Source organism: Castor canadensis, chromosome 15 (assembly GCF_047511655.1).
Source record: "Castor canadensis chromosome 15, mCasCan1.hap1v2, whole genome shotgun sequence".
NCBI classification, from domain to species: domain Eukaryota; kingdom Metazoa; phylum Chordata; class Mammalia; order Rodentia; family Castoridae; genus Castor; species Castor canadensis.
Genome location: NC_133400.1, coordinates 90,512,038 through 90,532,513, shown reverse-complemented (window position 1 = coordinate 90,532,513; position 20,476 = coordinate 90,512,038). Strand labels below are relative to the sequence as shown.

Below are 20,476 nucleotides of genomic sequence, written 5' to 3'. Positions count from 1 at the left end.
TGAATGTAAGAGAGACCTAAGAAGGGTGGTTACCTTTCCCATATGTGCCTCACAGTCCAGTACAGATGCAGTATGATTTCTTGTTCCTTGAAGGGCTGAAAAACACTGGCTGATAAATATCAGCTAGTGACTTTCCATATGTGTGAGGACTTTATTCACTCCCACCCCAGCAATGTCTACAACATGGCAGTTATCATGTCTCACAACCTGTAGATAAATCAATTTTGGGTGCTAACAGTCAGAAAGAAAAAAAATTCAAATCAGACAGGCAGGATTAGATAAATGTTGAGGAAATATATTTTATTTGTTTTCAGAAAGCATAAAAAATGTAGTGCTTTTGCTTCGTAGTCTATGTACTTCTCTGCAGTTAAGTATGAATGGGAAGGCAAAACAGATTAGAAGTGATGTGTCCAATCATGAGTATCTAAGATGTAGCTCATTTCTCTATCCAACTGTAGGGGTTTCCAGTACAAGTCGTGTCAAAGGCTTCCATGTTAATATTCATCAGAAAATGGATAATTAGGGTTGCCAATAAAACTAAAAAGAAAAAGAATAATGCATAATAAATTGTATGACTGTTTCTAATAGAAGTAATTTCTAAAAGTTCCTTCAAAGGTCAAAATTTAAAATTTCATTTCCCAGGTTATAAAATCTTGCAATCTTACTTTTATAATCATGAGTTTATAATAGATTTCAAAAATAATAAGCGAATCATTCAGGTTATATTCCTTTGAGACTTAACACAAAGAAAATATAAATATTCAAACATACATCTATTGAAAATGCAAAGAGAAAACTATTCTTTTTAATAACAAATTGTCCATGAAAACAAAGTGATATGTCTAGCTTTGAGAAGTGACAAGTCAGGTAACATACTCAGGCTGACAAATACTTTGGGAAGTTACAAATTACTGGTAACAATTTCATCTCAATTTTCCAAGTTAATTATTTGCTAGCTGCCCACAATATGCACCATACTATTTTAGAATCAGAAATAAAATGTCATGTGTATGATTAAACTCCATATCCAAGGAGCTTACTGTAAAAGATTTCCATGAAGTAAAGCCACCCAAACTATAAAGGGATAAAATAATTATTAAAAAATTAATAGGGGTAACATTAACCAATTATGTGGGCCCCTGTCTCTTTCCATTGTGTCCTTGTTTTATTTCTTTTTCATTTTTTATACTAACGAAAGTATTAGCAACCATAAAAATATATCTATTAGTTTTATTAATGCAATTTTGCAGTATGCTAATCCATTTTCATTCATTATCACACTTATTTCCATTTTGAATTAAGTTTTTCACTGAGAGAGGGAATATATATATATATATATATATATATATATATATATATATATGTATATACACACATATACATATATTCCTTGTTTACCCTCAGTTTTAATTTATGTCCAATCTTAAATTCTATAGCCTCATATATAGCATGAAGGAAGTTCTCTTGTTGCCTATAAATTCTCTATGACAACAGGACTCTCTCCTAAATACTATTGACCTTATTTTTAATCTTCTCTATAACTTCATCCTCTGTGCTGAGGTCTCCATATTTCAGAAAATCAATGCCAAGTGTTTGATCCACCATGTTAATCCTTCTGTTCTCAAGATGAACGATATGTTTGGGCTCTGAGCAAATAACCAGTAAAAATAAAGCAAAAATTATGAAATTTTCAAAGATATTAAATTGCCTGAATCCAATGAACAATGTCAGATGGAAGATATGACGTGGACCATATGGTTGATGGTTATGTCTTAATGTGTTAAGGAATTAAAACAGGTATTGGAAAAGATAATGTAAAGTTGATTATTTTAGTTAAGCCAAGCATGGTATCTCACACCTACAGAGGATGACATTAGTAGGATAACAGTTTGAGGCTAGCCTCAAAACTGGGCAAAACTAATATAAAAGCTGAGTGAGGTAGCATGTGCTGGTCATGACAGCTATGTAGGAAGCATAAGTAGAGGGATTGAGGTCCAGACTGTTCCAGGCATAAATGTGAGATGTTATTTGCAATTTAATGAAAGCTAAAAGAGCTGGAGGCATGAATCAAGTGGTAAAGCACCTGCCTGGCAAGTGCAAGGCCCAGATTTCAAGCCTCAATATGAAATAAATAAATAAATAAATACAATTTTTGAATAGAGAAATTGAAATACCAGGGGTGTATATGAACAGCATGCACATGAAATTCAGAGGCTTAAAGGGAGGATGTGGATTCACCAACAATATTGTCTTATTCAGTACATTTCATGAAACAAGTGCAGAGGAGTACTTGCAACACACCATTCACCCTGTGGCTGTGACAAGGAACAGAACTCTTAAAGAATCTACAATGAGAGGTGCAGAAAGCTCTTGTTTCATCCCTGACACATTATCCACTACACTTCTCATACTGAGGTAACTTTTTATATATGTTATATTCTTCCTCAGAAAAGAGAGAAAAAATTTACCAGTTACTTACTCATTAAAGGGAATGTATCGATAATTTCTGTTCAGGCCATCAAGAACTTTCATATCCTCTGAAGTCAACTGGAATTCTAAAACCTAAAACACAAATTTAAAATTTTTTAAGATATTTAGATTGCATTTTTTTCCAACATGGAAATTCAAGATATATAAATATATTCAAAAATTATAAATATAATACTTGAAATATTTGATAAGCTCCAAAATTTAACATTAAGGAAAAAAATAATGAGAATAATAAATACCAGGTGTGTAATGAATAGAAATCAATTTCCATATATAGTACATTGAAACTGCATGTTACAAATGGAAGGAGAGTTGAAAAAGAACTGAGAAAGAAACAAAGCTGACAATTCAAAGGAGATTTTGGGTGTAGTGTAAACACTAAAAACCCGAGCCAAATTTTTGAAATGTATAACAAAGTTCAGCAATTTTCATGGACACAGTTTTATTTCTGTGTCTCAATAATAAATTATTGGAGTGTGAAAATATCATGTTCAGCATAATCTAAGTTAGGACTATATTAATAGGTCATAAGAACTGGCTTGAAGATGATCAATCTCACTGTATAAATTTTGGCCAGTGCAATCATCAAAACAATGACTTCTAATTATTAACATACTGAAACAAACATGTCCACAAATTCTGAAAAAGGGATAGAAATAGAGTTTAAAAATTCAATAATTTAACAATTATTGGATTGACATAACAGACATATACTGCAAAATTCTATAAACTTACTGTACATTTGAAATTTCTCAAAACAAAACAGAAAAATAACAAAAAATCAAACATCAATTTTTTATGAATAAATCAAATAGAAAATATACAAATTCCTTAATAGGAAAATCATAGAATTTAGTGTAATATACTAAAAACCCACCTAACCATTGAAAAATCATATTTCGATCATGGATTGGAAGTCTCAGTAATTGTAAAGCCAATAGTTTCCAAAATATTAAGCAATTCCAATGAAATATAAAATGAATATTTAAACATTTAGTGTAAGTGGCAGCTGGAAAAATGATTCTCATTTTATGTAACAAAAGATTCAGTGAAGAATAACAAAGATATTTTTAAATAAGAGTAGGCATTAGGAGAATTATCATTCTGGAGAGCAAGACTTATTTCCAATATATTTTAAACAGTAGAGAAATGTAAATATGTCAACTGACTATAGTAGTAAGATAAAAATTTACTCATTGATCAGAAATTTTGTTATGCATCTAAAAATAATTATATATGTGTGTGTGTATGTGTGTGTGTGTGATTGGATGCATAATTCACATCACATTAAGAGTGATTCTCATTGAACTTAAAGCCAACTGGAAAGAACAGTTGATAAAAGTTTGAAAGATAATGTAGAAGTGTATTGATGATGTCCACATAGGAAAACATGACATTCATCAGTCACAAAAGAAAGCCAGTAGGATTTGACTATATTCAAAGGAATTGCTATTCATGACAGTATTTAATGCAAAAAAAAAAAAAAAAAAAAAAAAAACCACAGTGTTTTGGAGAGGTGTTGCTAAAAATACATCTGAGACCAAGGAATATTCAGAATACAAAAATATGTTAGCTTGACTATAAAAATGCTGTGCAACACTTCACATCTTCTCATCTCCACACTCTCTGTTTTGTGAATTTATAGCTTATCCCATTAAGAAGTGGAAGAAGCTACTCTCATACCCACTTTCTCTTCTCTGGCCTACAATGTTCATTTGCCAATATAATTTGGCCATGCCCTGATCATTACCTGTATGTTTTCTTTGATCCGCTTCTCATTGAAACTCTTGGCCAGGACCACAAATCCACGTTGCAGCTGGTAGCGAAGGGAAATAAGCCCTGGAGTTCGCTTGTACTTTTTTGCCATGGCACAAAGAACTGGATCATCCAACAGAACTGGGGCATTGTGGTCCACCCTGGAAGAAAAGGAAAAAATGCTCAATTCCTGAACCTATGTATTTGGGTTGTTAAGAGACTTCCAATACAAATCAAAGTGCTCTCTTAGACGAAGGCCTCCTAAATGTGGTCCCTGAACCAGAAAAATAAAAACATTATCATCTAATGTACTCTCCAAAATGCAACTTTTTCCTTATTCCAGATCAGTTGAGAATAAACTCCATAGAATTTAGTATTTAAGACAAAAAATATTTAATTAGCAATTGTTTCTTATGTATTATTCTCATAATTACCATCCTTTTACACGCTGAGTTCCCAAAGAACCATAAGCAACCAACACGATGCCTTTTGACTTGCAAAAATCCAGCAATTTACTCTGGTTCATATAAGGATGACATTCTACCTATAGATGGACAAGACAGAAAAATGTCAGAAGACATAAAGTGTCATACTAAGATGAAAAAGAAAACTTAAAAGTAAAAGAAGCAAAATTTGAAAAAACATGTGCAACAAGAAATTTGAATTGAAAACATCCATGTCAATGACTTGACATTGTAATGATTACATTTTAAAAATATCTTTAATATTCATGCTTCTGGGAAGAGTAAAATAAATATTTCTAAGCAGAGCCAGGCAAGTGCACAAGATCTTGAATGAAAAATATCTGTTTCCATTATGAGAAGACATAAACTCCACAGGTAAGAAAGGGAATAAACTCATGAAGCTTTGAATATTGAATTGCACAATAAGATAAGAATTTCATCAAATACTCATAAAATAAAGTTTAAAGGATAAAAGAACTAGTTTGGTAGAATTCTCACTATTGACATTTGGGCAATTACTATAATACAAAAACCTGATAAAAACATGATAACAAAAATAAAGAAAATTATAGACCCACTTCCTTGATGAACATAGATGCAAAACTTCTCACTAAAATACTTGCAAAAATCTACATGTTTAATGAAATTCCCATCAAAATTCTAATGACATTCATCACAGAGATTGAAAAATCTACCCTAAAGTTCATTTGGAAACACAAGAGACCACAAATAGCTAAGGCAATACTCAGCAAAAAGAGCAATGCTGGAGGTATAACAATACCCAACTTCAAATTATATTACAAAGGAATAGCAATAAAAACAGCATGCTACTGGCTCGAAAATAGACATGAAGCCCAGTGGAACAGAGTAGAGGACCCAGATATGAATCCACACAACTATAACCACCTCATTTTTGACAAAGCTGCCAAAAATATAAGATGGAGAAAAGACAGCCTCTTCTGGTAAATGGATGGAATTGGAGAACATCATTCTGAGTGAGGTTAGCCTGGCCCAAAAGACCAAAAATCGTATGTTCTCCCTCATATGTGGACATTAGATCAAGGGCAAACACAACAAGGGGATTGGACTATGAGCACATGATAAAAGCGAGAGCACACAAGGAAGGGGTGAGGATAGGTAAGACACCTAAAAAACTAGCTAGCATTTGTTGCCCTTAACGCAGAGAAACTAAAGCAGATACCTTAAAGCAACTGAGGCCAATAGGAAAAGGGAAACAGGTACTAGAGAAAAGGTTAGATGAAAAAGAATTAACCTAGAAGGTAACACCCACGCACAGGAAATCAATGTGAGTCAACTCCCTGTATAGCTATCCTTATCTCAACCAGCAAAAACCCTTGTTCCTTCCTATTATTGCTTATACTCTCTCTACAACAAAATTAGAAATAAGGGCAAAATAGTTTCTGCTGGGTATTGGTGGGGGGAGAGGGAGGGGGAAGAGTGGGTGGTAAGGGAGGGGGTGGGGGCAGGGGGGAGAAATGAACCAAGCCTTGTATGCACATATGAATAATAAAAGAAAAATGAAAAAAAAATGTTGCTGGGAAAAGTGGTTATCCGACTTCAAGAAACTGATACTAGATCCATGTCTATCACCCTATATTAGTATCAATTCAAAATGGAGCAAGGACCTTAATATCAGACCAAAACTCTGAAGTTACTACTGGAAGGAGCAGGAAACACTCTGGAACAAATAGGTATAGGCAAGGACTTCCTCAATAGAACCCCAGCAGTCCAGCAACTAAAAGAAAGGATGGACAAATGGGACTTCATAAAATTAAAAAGCTTATGCACAACAAAAGAAATGGTCTAAAACTGAAGAGACCACTCACAGAGTGGGAGAAAATATTCGCCAGCTATACATCAGAAAAGGTATAACCAGAATATACAGGGAACTTAAGAAACTAAATTCTCCCAAAACTAATGAACCAATAAAGAAATGGGCAACTGAACTAAACAGAACTTTCTCAAAAGAAGAAATTCAGATGGCCAAAAAACACATGAAAAAATGCTCACCATTTCTAGCCATAAAGGAAATGCAAATCGAAACCACACTAAGTTTGCACCTTACCCCTGTTAGAATAGACATCATCAAAAACACCACCACCAACAAGTGTTGGCAAGGATGTGGGGAAAAAGGAATCCTCTTATACTGCTGTTGGGAATGTAAGCTGGTACAACCACTCTGGAAAAAAAAAATTTGAGGCTTCTTAAAAATCTAAACATAGACCTGTCATATGATCCAGCAATCCCACTCCTGGGGATATACCCCAAAGGAATACCACACAGGTTACTCCAGAGGCACCTACACACCTATGTTTATTGCAGTGCTATTCACAATAGCCAAGTTGTGGAAACAACCAAGATGCCCCACTACTGACAAATGGATCAAGAAAATGTGGTATTTATACACAATGGAATTTTACTCAGCCATGAAGAACGAAATCTTATCATTTGTAGGTAAATGATGGAACTAGAAAACATCATTCTGAGCAAGGTTAGCAGACTCAGAAGACCAAAAATCGTATGTTTTCCCTCATATGCGGACTTTAGATCTGGGACAAATGCAGCAATGGGGTTGGACTTGGATCACATGACAAGGGGAGAGCACATACAGGAGATACAGGAATAGGTAGAAAATCTAAAACATTAAAGCATTTGATGTCCCCACTGCAGAGGAACTAATACAGAAACCTTAAAGTGACAGAGGTTAACTTGAGAAGGGGATCAGGAACTAGTGAAAAGATCAGTTAGAGATGAATCAACATGGGTTGTAACTCATGTGTACATGAAAGCAATGCTAGGAATCTTTCTGTGTAGTTATCCTCCACTCAACTAGCAAAAATGCTTTGTCTTCCTTATTGTGCTTATGTCTTTTCTTCAACAAAATTAGAGATAAGGGCAGAAGAGATTCTGCCTGGAAGTGGGGGGGGATGGAGTTGAGGAGGGGCGCAGGGGGGAGAAATGACCCATACAATGGATGCACATGTGAATAAATGAATAATAAAAAAATAAAATACTTGAAAACCAAATTCAACAACACATTAGAAAGATAACAAGACAGGAAGACATATGGTCACTTTTAAATAATACTGGAAGAAGGGAATAAAAACAAAAGGGAAGGAAGCTGAGGGAGCTCACTTGGTTGCAGACTGGCTTGTACTTGAGCCCTGGCTTGTTCAGGATCATCTCCAGCTGCCTGCAGTTAAAGTTGGACACCCCGATGGACTTAACCAGTCCTGCATCCTTACACTTCTCCATGGCCTGGAAGGAAAGGGTTGCAAAAATAATTTGTACAGTTTTCTGCAGAGATGTATAAACACAAGGTCATACTATTGAAGAGAGTATTGTCAAGATATGAAAATAAAGTTGACTGGCATTGAAGAGAAAAAACTAGTAAAGAAAATAGATAAATGAAGCAAGAAAAATAATTCCCATGCTACCCTAGGAAATCAGAGAGATTGTTTTATATAGAGGGCATGATATGACTGCCATTATTTTCTCCAATTCTTCTCCTTCATTTTTCTCCATTATATTACATGAAGGCATGCTTCCCCACCTCTTAAGTAAAACAGTTTTTACAACAAACAGTAAACATCACATGCCTACATGTAGTGTTGTGACATGATTCTCCCTCTCTGGACAACCTGTGTGCTCTATAATCTAAGTACTCACCTCCCATGTGGCACAGAGATCCACTGTGTCAAACATTAATTTTCCATTCTCATCTCTTGGAAGCAAATTGTCTCCTGGCTACAATAGAAGCAATCATGAAAGCAATCTCACCAAATTCATTTCTTCACCCTTAGCAATGGAAACTAAATCTCTATGACAGATGGAACAACATGATACATACTTAAATTTACCCAGTGTTTTGCATTTGAAGTTGTAAAGCATGTCCTTGGTGACAGACTTCTATTTTATTGCATGTATTGTATGTATCACTAAGTAATACATTTCCATAATTTTATGGAGCGTTCTAGTTAATTTGTGTTAAAATTTATACCCTTGAATTTGCCCTAGGTTAAGTACCCTTATTTCACTTAGGAAGTCAGTAGTGTTATGTCTTTAATATCCAACATGCAACAGTGAATGACAACAATTGGTTATAATCTGTTGATAACAATTTGCTGCAATAATAAATTTCAATGTTGACCCAAGGTAAACAATAATATTTCAAACAGAACTCTTCATTCCTTGAGTTCATGAATAGTGCTGGTTAGGTAAGTGAAAAAAGATGGTCCATCAAGTTTTTTTCAAAATTAATTGGATGCTGAAAAGTACAAAGAAGTTACCAAATGTACATTACCTTGAGCTTTGTACTGGGATGAAAACTAAACAAACTTGTAATAAAACAAAGATAAAGAATTGATAATCAGAAACATTTCTCAAGACTACTGAAATGCCAAACCTAGCCTTGGCTTAGACTTCTCATTTACATAATCCAATCAACTCTTCCACATAAACTAGTTTGTGTAATTTCTAAAACTTAAGTAAACTAAATTTGCATATATTTATAGTAGCTGAATCCAACCAAGTAGGAAAATGGATGATGACAATGACAGCAGAAAAGAAATAGTTTTTAAAGTGCAAATTATCTACCTTCAGAGACACTGGGAAATGAATGACATAGAGGTCCAAATAGTCCAATTGAAGTTGCCTCAGTGACTTTTCCAAACTAAGTTGGACCAACTGGGGTTGATGAAAATTGCACCAAAGCTATAAAAGTTGAAAAACAGAATTAGAGCTGGATTAATAAATTATCCTAATTTGTGAGTTTACTTCAGCTAATATTGGGACATTATTTGAGAAAAACTATTCCATTTTATCCTGAATTTCTTTTCATCTGTTCCATCCATGTAAATGCTCTTTTATATTTGATTATTATAAGTAAATGTAGTGAATAATAAAAGGATATTGCTAAAATGATAAACGTGATGCTAAGTGAAAATGTTTGTTATCAGAATTATGTTTCACTGAATTTTTAAAGAAGTTTAATTTTAATGGAGGAAGAATTGGTATCTCTTTTATTTACATAATTGAAGGGAAAATATTTTAAACATTTTAGTATGTACTTTACATAACACAAGACACTTAAGTTTATATTATTTAACACAGAGTACTCTTAAAATATTCTCCCTTACTAATGATATTGAGAAAAGAAGAGGTTTTAGAAAGACACACAGGTGATGTGGAAAGTCATAATCTTCGATAGTCCATGCCAAACCACACTGCTCTTGATCTGAGACTCAAAAAAGCAATCAAACTTCACATTAAATTTATAAATTTAAAGACAGCAATGATGAGAAAACCATGATTTTTCTCTGTGTTGCATACTGAGTGTAACGTGTGTGTGAATAAAAGATGGAGCATTAAGCATAATTCACTAGTAATTACTGATTTAATCACATAAATGTCACTTCAACTTATCATATTTATTAACTTCCACACTACCTTTGAAGTGAGGAATATGTCTTCTCTCTTCACAGTGTCATCTGCAATCTTGCTTCGAATAGCCAGTCCTACTTCCTCTTCATTGTTATACAAATAAGCAGTATCAATATGACGGAACCCAGCATCTATAGCTAATTTGATGGCCTCCAAAAGCTTACTCTTAGGATCCTAGAAGAACAATAAAAAGAAGTATTTACTGATCCATGGGAATTAATTCTGGCATGGGCAGTGACCTTCACAGGTATCAAATTTTCCCTTTTTCCTGGGAAGTACATATTTTCAGTGATAAGTCCATTCATCCTTGCCTGGGCCTTTCCTACTAAATAATAGGGTAACCAATGAATGTCTTCTCTTCAGTTCCGGTCAATCATTTGTTAGTTATTGGCATAGGAAGTCCCTACAAAACCTTTAGGATTAGTAATTTGGTAGGATTCACAGGACTCAGCATATAATTATAAGCAATTAGCTGTTTTATAAGATGATATTAAAATGTCAAATTTACATATGAAAATGTGCAGAAGATGACATACAGAAGAAATTTTATATACTCTTCTAAAGTGAGTCTTCTCCCAGAGAATTCATACCAAACACATTCAATTATCTAAGCCTGAATTCAGAGACTGCATGAGAGTGTTGTTTACCATGGAAACTTTTTAGAGCCTCAATTCCTGTGACTTTCATTGTGGGCTTGTAACATAACCCCCTCAATTAACACACTAAAAAATTCCAGTCTCCCAAATGGAGACAAGTATACATAATCCCACTGTTTGTTCAAGCAGGTTATGGACAGCTGCCATCCTTGTATTATGAAATGGTGAGAAGTCATAGTTGCCAGATACTAGCCTGGGTTCAGTGTATAAATTAGAACTTCAATAGATAGCAGTGTTCTATGTTAACTGCTTTCCACACAGCCATTCTATTTGCATAACAGCAGCTAATAATAGCAGCAAGATCGACACTTAAAGGGCACACATTTATACACAAGCGTTTACTCACATCATCTCATAGAAATAAAAAGTTACTCACATAATAAAGTAGGTATTAGCCTTTAAGCCAAAGTTTCTGATTTTAGGGAAATTAGAATTAGAGTAAAATTTAAAATTTTTGTCCTGTCTACTAACTTGTGGTAAAGATTTGAAACTGCATTAGAGGATGAAAAGGTAAATCTATCATTGTTTTCTATTTATTTTAAGATTTTCTTAATCTTACTTTTTTTCAATAAAATTACAATGAACAAGATACAGCACCCTGATACTTGCGTTTACTTTCCTAAGGTGCAAGGACACTGAAGTATTAGTAACGCCCCTAATCTTTCCCTGCCCTTTTCAATATTTTACCATACAAATTTACCAATCCTGTCAGAGATTGTACCTCTGCTCTTTGGATATTTTCTTAAATCCTATGAAAAGGAGGGGTGATTCAAGTGGGAAGAAGTAATCTCTGCCACATAATTAAGTTGTCTAAACATAATAAAAGCAGACAAAGTTCCTTGTAGTCTACTGAATCCTGCAGTGGCTCACTTTCATTTCAAAGGAACTTAGCATCATTGTACTTTAAATCCAATATATATTAACACAGACCAAGTATCTAGACATTCCTGTTAGGTTTCCATTTTTCAATAATTCTAGTAAGTTTTTGAGGGTTGAGTAGCACATGGGAAATTTTATTTAGTTCACACCCACTGTTTACTATGAGATATTCAAATCAACCCCACAGCAGGGAAGCCATACCAATTCTTTAACATGTCTCTTTGATCATAAAGATTTCTCTAGAAATTGGTCTTTGTAAAAGGAGAACATATCTTGAATTATAGAAATAAAAAGAGAAACTAATCCCATCACAATCAACCTCTAAGCAAGGAAGCTCAGAGGCAGTTTTACTTTTTTTAGTTATATTTTAATATTAGTCAAACATGCAGAATAATGACAAAGAAAAATGTCTAAATGTGAATTTTTAGACATCAAAATGTTTTTTTTCTTTAAAACTAGCATCTTTTAAAAATTCTTTTTAAAGTATGCTCTATTAATTTTATTTATTAGTTTGGTTCAGTGAGATGTTTTCATACCACACATACAATGCACAGTGATCAAATCAGAGTAATTTGCATTTCCCTCTCCTTGTTGCTTCTCTATATTTGGAGTCCTTGATCTCTTCTCTTCCAGATCTTATAAAATATTTGATAGGTCATTTGCAACTATACTTATCCCTCAGTGTTGCAGAACACAAGAACTTATTCTTTCTCTGTACCATGTTTTCATGCCTGGTACCTTTCTTTATAATTTAATTGCTCACCCCCCATTAGTCCTTGCCTCTAATCAAAACCATTTTGCATTCAGGTTGACTGGTTTTAGATTCCAAAATTGAGAAATGACACGCAATATTCATATTTCTATATCTGGCTCATTTCACTTAGCATAATGTCCTATGCTCCATCAATACCGCTGCAAATGAAAGAACATAACTTTCCTTTATGGTTTGAAAAATAATTCACAATTGTCTTTATTATTCTTTCATCAATAGACACCTTAATTGATTCCATATCTCACCTATTGTGAATTTTCCCACATTAAACATGAAAACAGATGTATCTCCTTTATATGCTGATTTAATTCCTTTTAAATATATCCCCAGAAGTGGGATAACTGTATGCCATGTTATATTTATTTTTAGTTTTTTGAGGAACTTCTGAACTGTTCTCCATAATGGCTGTAGTAATTTATATTTTTTCAACATTAATTATTAGTACAAGGCTGTTTCATTGTGATAATTCTACAGATACATACAGTGTATTTTGCACAAGTTCACCCTCTTCCTCGTATTCTAATTTGTATTTCCACCAACAGTGTACAAGCATTCTTTGTCTCCATTTGCTAGTCAGCATTTGTAAATGTTTAAGTTTTTGATAACAGCCATTTTAACTAGGGTAATATGATATTTCATTTCAATTTTTATTTTGAAAACATACTAGATGGCTATAGGAGCAAAAATGGCATGGATTGACATGCAGACATATAGTCCAATGGAACAGAACATATATGACAGAAATGAACCTATACATCTACAGCCAACTAATTCTCCACAAAGGCACCAAAAACACACTCTAGGGAAGACAAAGGTCTTCAAACAATGATGCTGGGAATAGTGGAAATTGGGAACTCTAACTCTCATCCAGTGTAAATATGAACTCAGAAATGACAAAATCTATAACACCTTGAACCATGCAACTACTAGAAGAACACATGGAGGAATCACATCACAACATTGGTACAAGCAATAATTTCAGGTTATCTCATCAAAAGCACAGGAAAAAACAAGAATAGACAGGTGTGATTATATCAAATTTAGAAACATCTGAAGAATAAAGGAAATAATGAACAGAGTGACAAAGCAACCAACCAAATGGGAGAAAATACCAAGTACTTATATATCAAAAATTAATATCCAGAATATATAAAAAGTAAAAAACTGAACAAGCACCCACCTACCCAATTTTTAAAAGAGAAAATGATCTAAATGGATAGTTCTCCAAATAAGAAATACCAATGGCCAACAAATATATTTAAAAATAGGCTCAATATCATTAGCCTTCAGGCAGTGATCATGACGGCTAAGTTTAATCTTTTCTGCCTAATTGAGAAAGACTGAAATAGAATGATAAAATAAGTCCCAGAATAATGGCTGACCACAAGATCAGACCCTGATGCAGAGAGCTATCTACTGTTCTCTTGTCCATGGCATAGCTGTAGCCTGGTAAAACAGAGAACCAAGTGAGCTCTGCAGTGTCACACAGGATCTCAGTGACTTGAAAACCCAGGTCAGCTTCCAATCATTTTAGGGTTTTATTTTCAGTTTTGAACCCTCCAAACCAGCATTATAGGTGTTACCTGAACTATAGCAGTGCCAAATCCCAGTACAGGGATAAAGTGACCATCATTTAGTTGCACACACTGGTGTTTGGAATTCATCACTTGTAGGTCCACTAGCTATGCAGATTCTGTTTCTTCACAGGTTGGTGAAGAAATAAATGTCATAGTTCAACTGTCTGATTAATGATTAGCCAAAGAGTAGTGGCAGAACAGAGATTAAATAGCATTGCATATATAAGGAAAGATTCTGAACTATTTCATTTATTATATATAAAAGAGAATTTTTCTTTTTTTAGAGGGAAGGAGTGGTACTGAAGTTTGAACTTAGGGCCTTGCTCTTGATAGGCAGCCCTGGAGCCATGCCTACAGCCCAGAAAGAGAGTTCTTACAAAAATTAATATATAAAGATTCAGAAACCCTTAGCTTTAGTAAATTTCCTTCTTAGAGTCTTCCATGCATTAGTTTGAATTATTATAAAAAGTTGAACTTTTACTATTTCTATACTACAAAACTCAAGATACCTATTTTTCTACTGTTTTTGTTGTTTACATTAAAGTCCCTTGTTGAATATACATTATTTGATATAATGTGAATTTTACACAACACACACAAACCTCCTTAACTTTTGCATTGGTAAAATACATACTGTATCTTCTCTCTTTGCATTTAATTAGTATATACCATTGATGGCAATGGTAAAGTATAGACAAGTACACAGTTAAAAAAAAAAAGCAGTGCGGTTTCCTGCTAAGTAGAAAATAAATGGTTAATAGCTATTGAAATAATTTTGTAATATACAGCCACAGGCTAACAGTTCATTTTATCTTTCACTTATTATATTACTCTAGAAAATATCAGTAAGAAATTATGCTAAAACACAGGACATACTCCACATGATTTATGGTCTCTTTCAACATTATTCAAAACTCAAAAACTATTCTCAAATTGCTAAAAATTTGGAGATAATTTGGCAAACTTTGAAACATTCATACAATGGAGTATATTGAAGCTGTTAAAAATGGAGCACATAAGTTTCATATTACTGAAGAATTTTACAATGCAAGATTAAGATCACTCAGTGTGTTAAGTAGGGGATATATAACCAAGTCAATGGTGTCATAAAATGAGAAAAAGCCAGTCATAATTGGCTGAGACATTAAGTATGGACCGATGACACATTGCAACTGTGCCAGAAAAATGTCCCTGCCATCAAAAGAATCTCTTTTTATTCTCTAGTCTACAGAGATATTCTCAGATAGTGCTTTCAGATAATACAAGCACAAAAACACTAGGATACATAACCCAAACTAGAGAAGGACAGTTGCTCAACTGTACTGAAGGTTTTTTGTTTTGTTTTGTTTTCTTTTTTGATGATATTGGAGTTTGAACTCCAGTTCAAGCAAATTAAACTTATTAGGCAAGTACACTACCACTTGAGCTACACCTCCAATCCTTTTTATTTTATGTTATTTTTCTAACCAAGATCCTACTACCTATACCTCTCACATAGATGGGATTTTAGGTTCACTCCACCATGCCTTGCTTATCTGCTGAGATAAGGTCTTAGTAACTTTTCGCCTGGGCTGACCTCAAAGCACAATATTCTGACACAATAACTCCCAAGAAGCTGGGATTACATTTGTGAGTCATTGTGCCTGGTCTTAAAGTTTTAGTATTTCTTTTATCTTATTTGATCAAGAGCTCTTGGAGGTGCTCCAGAAAGACTGGTCATCGATAGACCTGTAATAAGAAAAGTGACAAAGTCCATAATCAATAACTATGATATATTGTAAGAACATTTTTAAATGTCACAATGTACCCCCAGTTCAAAAATAATATGATAATAAAAAAAATGAACTTCCCAACACAGAAAACACCTAAACCAGAGAGTTTTGCTGGTGAATTCTAACAAATACTTAAAGAAGAATTGGAACCAATGCCTCCCAAACTCTTCCAAAAAAATCTGAGAAGCAAACAGACTCCTAACTTATCCTATGAGAATGAAGATTGCTCTGATACTAAAGGCAGACATAGACTCTATAAGAAAATGAAAACTATACAACAATATTCTTTAGGAATATTGATGTGAAAATATTTATCAAAGTACTTATGCACCAAATTAAGGCACCAAAGGAAGCACTTGAACATAAGATAAAATGAGGTTTATTTGCAGAATCCAAATATAACTCAGCATTCAAAGTACAAGCAGTACAGCATATCACATTAACAGAATGAGGGTAAAAGAACACATAGTCTTCTCAATGAATGCAGAAAAATATTTGTTAAAATTTCTTCTTGAAGGTCTATCAGGTTTTGTTTAAAAGATAAGGTTATATAATATTTATACATAAAATAATTAAATCTAACATTATATATGCCCCCTTCTAATTTAAATGATGAAGCAACTGAGAAGAGACTGTGTGTTGTAGAATGTGTTTGCTTAAGTCTCAGCTGTAGAACATGGATTAATGGAGTGTAGTTGCAATGACAGGCAAATGTGACCACAAGAGTAAATAATAGTGACAGCATAAGTGTTAGAAAGTATGGCAAAGTTCTGAACAAATGGATTTTTGAAAAAAATGTTTGTAAAACTTGCCACGAAATACCTTACGATACTTTGCAGTTAATATTGTGAGAATGGTTTTGGATATGAAAGTAGTCATGTTACAGACATTTCTGGGGTGGGAGTTGGTAGCTCTAGGAAAATAGCACTTAGCTTGTATTTATCAGTCGGTGTTTTATCAGCCTTTCAAAGAACAAGTAAACACATGTCATGAGTCTGGACTGTGAGGCATGAATGAGAAGGGTGAACGAGAAGGACTCCCTCCTAGTAGCACAAGGACAAAAACTGGGAAATGAGGCCTCCTTGTGAGAGGGTAATCAAGGAAGTGAGAGGATGACCACCCTGCAATGATCATGAGGAGTCAGAATTGGGGAGACTGAAGAGGAGGGTATTAAACATGTCAATGTTTAGGAACTAATGGAAGATACTATTTTGATAAGTATATTATTCAGATAAAAGATAATTTTTCACATATTGTACCCTATAACCAGTGCTCTATGTCAGATAGGAATCACCAATGTGTGCCCAATAACTATACTGACTGAGATCAGGAAGATCACAGTTGAGAATAGACTGGATAAATTGTTTGCAAGATTCTATCTCCAAAATAACCAGAACAAAATGGACTGATAGGTGTGGCTCAAGTGGTAGAGCACCTGCTTTGCAAGCATGAAGTCTGAGTTCGAACTCCAGTCCACCAAAACAAAAAAAAAAAGAGAAAGACATATGGAAACGTGACTGAAGTATAGGTAGAAGAGAACGAAGAACAGGAGAGGAGACTGAGGAACCTCTACTGCCTGCAGACAGGCTTGTACTTGAACTTGTTCAGCATCATCTCCAGATGCCTGTAGTTAAAGTTGGACACCCCAGGGGACTTGGTCAATACTGCATGCTTATACTCTTCCATGGCATTGGAATAAAAAAGGTTGTGAAGAATAATTTATATAGCTAATTATAGATCAGTAAAAATACAAGGTTGAATTGTTAAATGGAACACTACCAATAAATGAAAGTGAAGCTGACTAACATTGATGGTAAAAAGAGGAAAAAATAGTAAAAACAATAGGGGAAAAAGACAGTAGGGGCTTTCTCTCCTCACCTTACAAAATCTGAAAATTATTGCATATAAAGGATATGTTCTGCCTGGAAGTGAGGGGGGTGGTAGGGAGAGGAAGGGGTTGGGGGGCAGGAGGGAGAATCACCCAAACAATGTATGCACATGTGAATATATAAAAAAAAGAGTTGACTTGCATCATTTTTCCCAATTCTTCTCCTTCATTTTTTTCTATTATATAACAGTAATGCAGCTATCCTTCTATTACATTATAGTAACACATTCCTCTCACCACTCATTCAAAATTGCCCTTAGAATAATCAGTACACATTTAATTCTTTCCCTTTCTCAGTCTCCCCTGTGGTCTCCATTTTAAGTACTCACCTTCTATGTGGTACAGAAATCCACTGCATGAGATACTGATTTTCCATGCTCATTTTTTTGTACTATGTCCTCCTGTAATAGAAGCAATCACTAAAGCAGTCTCACCAAATTAATTTCTCCATTCATGTCAATTCTAGACAAATCTAGGAGTGGGAATGAAACCTCCATAAGAAAGATGGATTAATATTTTACATACATACATTTGCCAATTGTTTTGTATGTGGATGTGTTGTAAGCCAGTGTTTAGATGGCGGGTGTCTTCTACTTTCTTACATTTATTATATGTGTTAATAAATAACATGTTCCCAGGTTCTTTTAGGATCTCCTAGATGACTTCTCTTACTTTTCATGCCCCTGAGTTTTCCCAAGAAGAAATTCTTCTCTTTCACTGAGCAAGTACTGTTACATGGTCTTGATCTCTATGAATAATGAACTGTAGTCTCAGCCAAGGTTAAGTAATTGCTATTGAAATCAATGCTCTTCATATCCAAGAAAACATGAGTATTCTCAAGTGAGGAAAGTAAACAAAAGATGACCAATCAAAACTGCTTTCAAGGTCAATTCTATGCTGGCATATCTCGGGAAGGTATTAAACGCTAATGACAGGGAGCTTTGCACTACATCAAGGCCTTTTGTCATTAATGCAAATGGCTAGGACAAAAACTAAGCAAGCCTCTAATTACTCAGAAACAAGGCATTGGTAAACAGATCCAATGACAGCTATGTTAAATAGGTTCAGTGATGCAAATTACAACCTTCTAAACCATTGGGAAAGGAATAAGATAGAGGTCAACATAGTCCAAAGTTTTTTCAGTGATGTTTGTAAGTGACATTTGAGAAATTTTGGAAGATTGAAAGTGAACCAAAGCTACAGATATTAAAAAAAATAAAATCATCCTGGATTAATAAATTGTCCAAATTGTGAGCTTATTTCACCTGTTATTGAGATTTTAACAATTGGTTAGAAACCAATGACTATAGGGATGAAATACTCTGTTCCATCCTTTGAGCTGACTTATCCATGTAAGATCTGCCTTATGTTTCATTATTATTAGTAAAAATAGGGAAGAATGGAAGTAAATAACTCATAGATAAAAATTTTATCAAATAATAATGCTGTCCAATATCAGAAATCTCTTAAGTAGAGTTTATAAAGCAATTTAATAGTCTACTTCTCTCATTTATTCAACTCAATGGGAAAAGTGAGTATCCCTTTTATCTACATAACAAAAGGGAAAAGTATTTTGAACATTTTAATTATGCTGGACATAGTCCAGAACATTTTACTTATATCTTATTGAACACCACAGGAATTCTCTTAAATATTCTTTCTTATTGATAACAGTGACAAGTGATGCTAAGAATGATTAAAGAATCATAGAAAGTCACCAAGGAGATAAGAGAAGACATAGTCTAAGAATTTTGTCTGATTCTTCAGTTTATGACAAATCACACAGGTTTGCATTCAGACTGAGGAAAGCAAAGGAAATTAATATGGAAGTTACAAATTTTAAGACAGCAATGATTAGAAAACCATCATTTTTCTCTTTGTTCATAATTGAAAGCAGTATGTGTGACTACAAGAAGGGCCAATAAGCACAGTTCATCAATAATTACTGACCTAATCATATAAATGTCACTGCAACATGTCACATTTCATTAATTTGCACATCCATATACAAATATGCAATACCTTTGAAGTATAAAATATGTCTTCTCTCTTCACTGTGCCATCTGCACTCTTGCCTTGAATGGCTGGCCCTACCTCCTTTTCATTTTTGTAAATATAAGCAGAATCAATTTGGTGGAATCTAGTATCTATAGATAATTTGGCGACCTACAGTACCTTACTCTTGGCAACCTAGAGGAACAAGTAAATGCATTTAGAGGTCTACATGCTTCAGATTAATTATTAATTCAGCAAGCACAAATAGTGAGTTTCACTAGAATTATGTTTCTCATGATTGGGGTTAGTTTAGCATTTCAGTGATGAATTCATCTAAGCTTGTCTGGGTCTTTCTACTTACAACAAGAATAGTGCATCTCAGGAACCTCTTCAGTCCCAGTCAATCACTGGCTATTTATTGGCACCAGAAGTCCTCACTAGTTTAACAGGATCAGTGATTTGCTAGAAGAATTTGATGTCTGGCTATTTTAATTAACACAACATCCTCCACTTCCATTTATTTTACTGCAAATGAAAGAGTTTCATTCTCCTTTATGATTGCATAATACTTATGTATATATATCACATTTTCTTCTTTTGAAATTTCAGATATGTGTCTACTTATTTTTATTAGACTATAATAATTGTACAAGGGCTATACATTGTGACATTTACATATGTGCTTACAATATATCTTAATTAGCTCCATCTCCTCCATTGTTATCCCTCATTGCCTCAACTCCCTTCTTAGAACAATTTCTGTAG

At 34.0% G+C, this 20,476-nt stretch overlaps 1 protein-coding gene across 2 annotated transcripts; it reads right to left on the bottom strand.

The window, feature by feature from the left end:
- Positions 1-274: 274 nt before the first annotated feature.
- On the bottom strand, positions 275-14,187 carry LOC109680485 (aldo-keto reductase family 1 member C1-like). Of its 2 annotated transcripts, none has more exons than XM_020155309.2 (9): positions 14,063-14,187; positions 10,179-10,346; positions 9,327-9,443; positions 8,400-8,477; positions 7,866-7,988; positions 4,680-4,789; positions 4,241-4,406; positions 2,480-2,562; positions 275-537 (listed from the first exon to the last, which is right to left on the bottom strand). In XM_020155309.2, exons 1-9 carry the CDS (start codon positions 14,141-14,143, stop codon positions 495-497), a joined length of 969 nt encoding a protein of 322 aa, XP_020010898.1. In that variant the 5' UTR covers positions 14,144-14,187; the 3' UTR covers positions 275-494. The 2 variants fall into 2 exon arrangements, with proteins under 2 accessions (XP_020010898.1, XP_073912843.1); XM_074056742.1 differs by lacking the exon at positions 275-537 and adding an exon at positions 1,389-1,646.
- Positions 14,188-20,476: the final 6,289 nt, after the last annotated feature.